The 4,910-nt window shown below is 33.7% G+C and overlaps 1 protein-coding gene across 1 annotated transcript; it reads right to left on the reverse strand.

The window, feature by feature from the left end:
* Positions 1–1,668: 1,668 nt before the first annotated feature.
* On the reverse strand, positions 1,669–4,607 carry CHS13 (chalcone synthase 13). The gene is made up of 2 exons (NM_001371383.1): positions 4,260–4,607; positions 1,669–2,884 (listed from the first exon to the last, which is right to left on the reverse strand). The coding sequence occupies exons 1-2, from the start codon at positions 4,435–4,437 to the stop codon at positions 1,887–1,889; spliced, it is 1,176 nt and encodes a 391-aa protein (NP_001358312.1). The 5' UTR covers positions 4,438–4,607; the 3' UTR covers positions 1,669–1,886.
* Positions 4,608–4,910: the final 303 nt, after the last annotated feature.

The raw sequence follows: 4,910 nt of genomic DNA on the forward strand, positions 1-4,910 counted from the left end.
ATATTCATTTGATTCTTCTAATGCTAAAAAAATCTCTCGACATCGTATTGATATCTGGGAGGTAACATTAATTAACGCTAGTCAGTGTCTCGATCACCACACATGACGAACCTAAGGCAAAAATACCAAATGGGGTTCCTTTTACAAATTATTTACCTAAATGGGTCTGTTTTGAAATTATTTATCTCATGGGTCTGTTTTTGGACTACAAAGCGCCTCCCCGAAGGGCGCGTTCGCCGTAAAGGCGACACGTGACAGCACTTGGGTCGCGCCCTGCGTACAGGCGCGACGGGTAGCGCTGCTGCAGCAGGCGCGTCAGGTCGTGTTGGAGACCCAGGCGCGACGGGTCGCGCTGGGGACCCAAGCGCGACCCAGTTGGGTCACACTTTATTTAATATTTTTTATATTTTGTATATTGTTTTTATTTAATATATTTTTATATTATTTTATTTAATTTTTTTATATTTTATTTAATAGTTTCTATATTAAATAAATTCTTAACATTATATATGATTTTAAAAGTCATAAATAATTTTTTATATTGTTTTTATTTATTATATTTTTTATATTTTATTTAATATTTATATATTAAATAAATCCTTAATATTAGAAAAAATATAAAGAAAATATTAACTAAAATATAAAATATAAAATATAAAAAAGTAAAAAATATTAAATAAAATAATATAAAAAAATATTATAAAAACAATATATAAAAATATAAAAATATTTAATAAAATAATAAAAAAATATTATTTTAAATAAAATTATTTATAACTTTAAACTCTAAAGTTGAATTTTAAAAAAATATAATTTTTTTACCAACCCAAATTTTATTTAAAATAAAAACTATTAAATAAAATATAAAAAAATTCCACTCACATACATGTTCCTACTCCCACTATAATCCCAACCCAAATTTTATTTAAAATAGAAACTATTAAATATAATTTTAAATTTCAACTTTAGAGTTTAAAGTCATAAATAATTTTATTTAAAATAATATTTTTTTTATTTTATTAAATATTTTTATATTTTTGTATATTGTTTTTATAATATTATTTTATTTAATATTTTTATTTTTTATATTTTATTTAATATTTTCTTTATTTTTTTCTAATATTAAGAATTTATTTAATATATAAATATTAAATAAAATATAAAAAATATAATAAATAAAAACAATATAAAAAATTATTTATGACTTTAAAATCATACATAATGTTAAGAATTTATTTAATATAGAAACTATTAAATAAAATATAAAAAAATTAAATAAAATAATATAAAAATATATTAAATAAAAACAATATACAAAATATAAAAAATATTAAATAAAGTGTGACCCAACTGGGTCGCGCTTGGGTCCCCAGCGCGACCCGTCGCGCCTGGGTCCCCAGCGCGACCCGTCGCGCCTGAGTCTCCAACACGACCTGACGCACCCGTCGTGCCTGTACGCAGGGCGCGTCCCAAGTGCTGCAACGTGTCGCCTTTACGGTGAACGCGTCCTTTGGGGAGACGCTTTACAGACCCATGGAGTAAATAATTTTAAAACATACCCATTTAGGTAAATAATTTGTAAAAAAAATCCCATTTGTTATTTTTGCCACGAACCTAAACCTACAGTAAGAAGGGCAATTAATGGTTCTTTAAAATTACACGTTCAAGTGCGAAAACGAAATGCAATGCCGAATAAGTACGGACTATATAACTTTGAAAAAATCAATAACAAACACACGATCTTGTTCATATTAAATTATTCTTGTACAACATTATGCTACGATAAATCCACAAGTGAAACTAGTAATAATAACAAACTTTCCCTGGTATTTCCGAGGGTTCCTTATTGATCACTCTTAAATCACTAGTCACCGCATCAGCATGATTTATCCCTCCAAGGGAACACTGTGAAGAACAACGGTCTCAACGGTTAGACCCGGCCCGAATCCGAATAGCACCCCCCACTCTAACCCTTCTCCAGTGGTACTCTTCCCTTCCTCCTTAGACTTCTTCCTCATTTCATCCAGAATGAACAAAACACACGCGCTTGACATGTTTCCGTACTCACTCAGCACATGCCGGGTGGACTGGAGTTTCTCCGGCTTGAGCCGGAGCTTCTCCTCGACTTGATCGAGGATCGCGGGACCACCGGGATGTGCGATCCAGAAGATAGAGTTCCAGTCGCTGATCCCGATGGGCTCAAAAGCTTCAACAAGACTCTTCTCAATGTTCTTCGAGATGATCCCGGGCACATCTTTCAAGAGGTGGAACGTGAGTCCCACCTCCCGAAGGTGCCCATCTATAGCACCGTCAGAGTCGGGCAGGATTGTCTGGGCGGCCGATATCATCTCGAATATCGGCCGCTCCACTGCTGGGTCGGGGTCTGATCCGATGATCAACGCTGCGGCGCCATCTCCGAACAGTGCCTGTCCCACGAGCGAGTCGAGGTGCGTGTCCGAGGGGCCGCGGAACGTCACGGCGGTTATCTCGGAGCAGACAACGAGCACCCTCGCACCCTTGTTGTTCTCGGCGAGGTCCTTCGCGAGGCGGAGTACGGTGCCGCCGGCGAAGCAGCCCTGCTGATACATCATGAGGCGCTTCACGGAGGGCCTCAGGCCGAGAAGCTTCGTGAGCTGGTAATCTGCTCCGGGCATGTCCACGCCTGAAGTGGTGCAGAACACAAGGTGTGTGATCTTTGACTTTGGTTGACCCCACTCCTTAATCGCTTTCGTTGCGGCTTGTTTTCCCAGCTTCGGCACCTCCATCACCACTACGTCTTGTCTCACGTCCAGCGATGGCGCCATGTACTCGCACATGTTCGGGTTCTCTTTCAGAAACTCCTCCGTCAGGTGCATGTATCGCTTCTTTATCATGGACTTTTCACCTGCAACATTATTTTATTTTTATTTTTATAAATTTCCACTTCTAAATATTAATAGGAGTTACCTGATACAAATTCCAGGCAAAATTTAGTGACAAATTCTTACAAAATTATGAAATTAAAAGACTGAAATTTATAAAAATATCTTAGAATCTTATCCAAAAGCCAAAAACTTCAATTACAATAATTAAAAAAAATTATGAAATTAATTTTACTACATATAGTTAACAAAGAACTAAAGTTTCCGGTGAACTATGGTATAAGAGAGGTCAATTATCACATAACACATCCTTAGTAAATGATAATATATTTAAGGTTTAAATCTAATTAATTTTAATATATTTATATTAAATATTTTGAAATTAAAGAAAGAAACCTGGTACACTGAAATACAAATAAATAAATGTTCCAAAGAAACCTTCTCTTCCACGAATGATTGGCCTTTGATAAATGATTAGGCAATTTTTTATTTAATATTTAATATGATTATTTTTTATCTTTCTTTTATTATACAAAATAAAATGATCCAAAGATGAATCTATTCTTTTAAAATTTGTAATTTCAGTCATTTTATTTAAAAATAAAAATATTTAATTTTTTATTTTTCAAAATCCATAATTTTAGTCTCATATTCTAAAATAAAGATAATTAGTCCTTCAATTTTATAAAATTCATTATTTTGATCCTTTTAACAAATTCAAAACATTAAGGGTGAGAAATTAACATTCAAATTTAAGAGGTAATATGATATTATTTGTTTAAATCACATCATAATCAACCTTAATATCTTAACATACAACCTTTTCAGTTTGGCAAAAAAACCAAAATCTCAAACTTTTATATATATATATATATATATATATATATATATATATATATATATATATATATATAAAATATGAATAAAATTTGAAAAGTTAAAAAATATGAAGACTAAATATCTCTATTTTAAAATAAAAAATTAAAATTATAGATTTTAAAAAATAGATAAATCAAAATTAGATCTGAGCCTATATTTTAATTGTAAATAATTTTTTTAGACTAATATGTTATAATTGATTCAAAAGACAAAACGTGTAAATATATATTATTCTCTTGAAAAAGCTAAGAACCTTTATTACTGTGCTTACAGAAGAAAATCTATGCCGTTAATATTTTTACTGCACATAAGTAACAAAGAACTAAAGTTTCCGGAGAACTCTGGTCAGTTTGGTGTACTGTAAATAATTTCACAAAACTAATAAATATACTTTCACAAAAATTTCGGTCACGATTTTCTTAAAAAAAATTAGGTATAAACCGAGTGAGACCCGTGACACAAATAAACAGAAATTGAGTCTATGGAGTAAGGTGGTTAGTAAGTGTTGTTACTACATACACATGCGCTTGAACTTTTCTTTGAGATCAGTCATGTGTTCGCTGTTGGTAATGCGGAAGTAGTAGTCAGGGTAATCGGCTTGGGAGACGCAGTTGGACGGCGTGGCGGTGCCGAAGGCCAAGATGGTGGCGGGTCCATGGGAACGCTGAGCGTTGCGGATTTCCTCCACGGTCACCATTTTTACTGGTTAGGTTTGATAATTATTGTAATGGTATGGTAAAGGAGTCAAAGTAGTTGGTGACACAAGGTAATGTGAGGGGTGCTAATAAATAGGAATAGAGAGATATGCTGGGTGGGTGGAGGGGGAAGAATTGGGGGTTGTGATTTGAGGGAATATTGGTGTGAAGTTAGAGGATTTAAATAATGTGTTTTTGTGATATGGTGAGTTGGATGAAATGGGGGAGAGTGAGGTAGGTTTGAGGGACGGGCAGATGAGGCGACACGTGGATTGAGGGTAGGCAGTTTAACCTGCGGTAGATTTGGAGCCACATGTGTTGTTGCGAAACCAAAGAGCTGGCGAGTTTAGGGGAGTTGTTTGTACGAGAAGACTTTTGAGTTTTGACTAAGGAAAAGCCTTTGATGGACGTCACTGGTGTATACTATAAATCATTTAAAAAATGTTTTATAGACATGTTATCCAATGTTAGAGAA

This window comes from Glycine max, chromosome 19, assembly GCF_000004515.6.
Source record: "Glycine max cultivar Williams 82 chromosome 19, Glycine_max_v4.0, whole genome shotgun sequence".
NCBI classification, from domain to species: domain Eukaryota; kingdom Viridiplantae; phylum Streptophyta; class Magnoliopsida; order Fabales; family Fabaceae; genus Glycine; species Glycine max.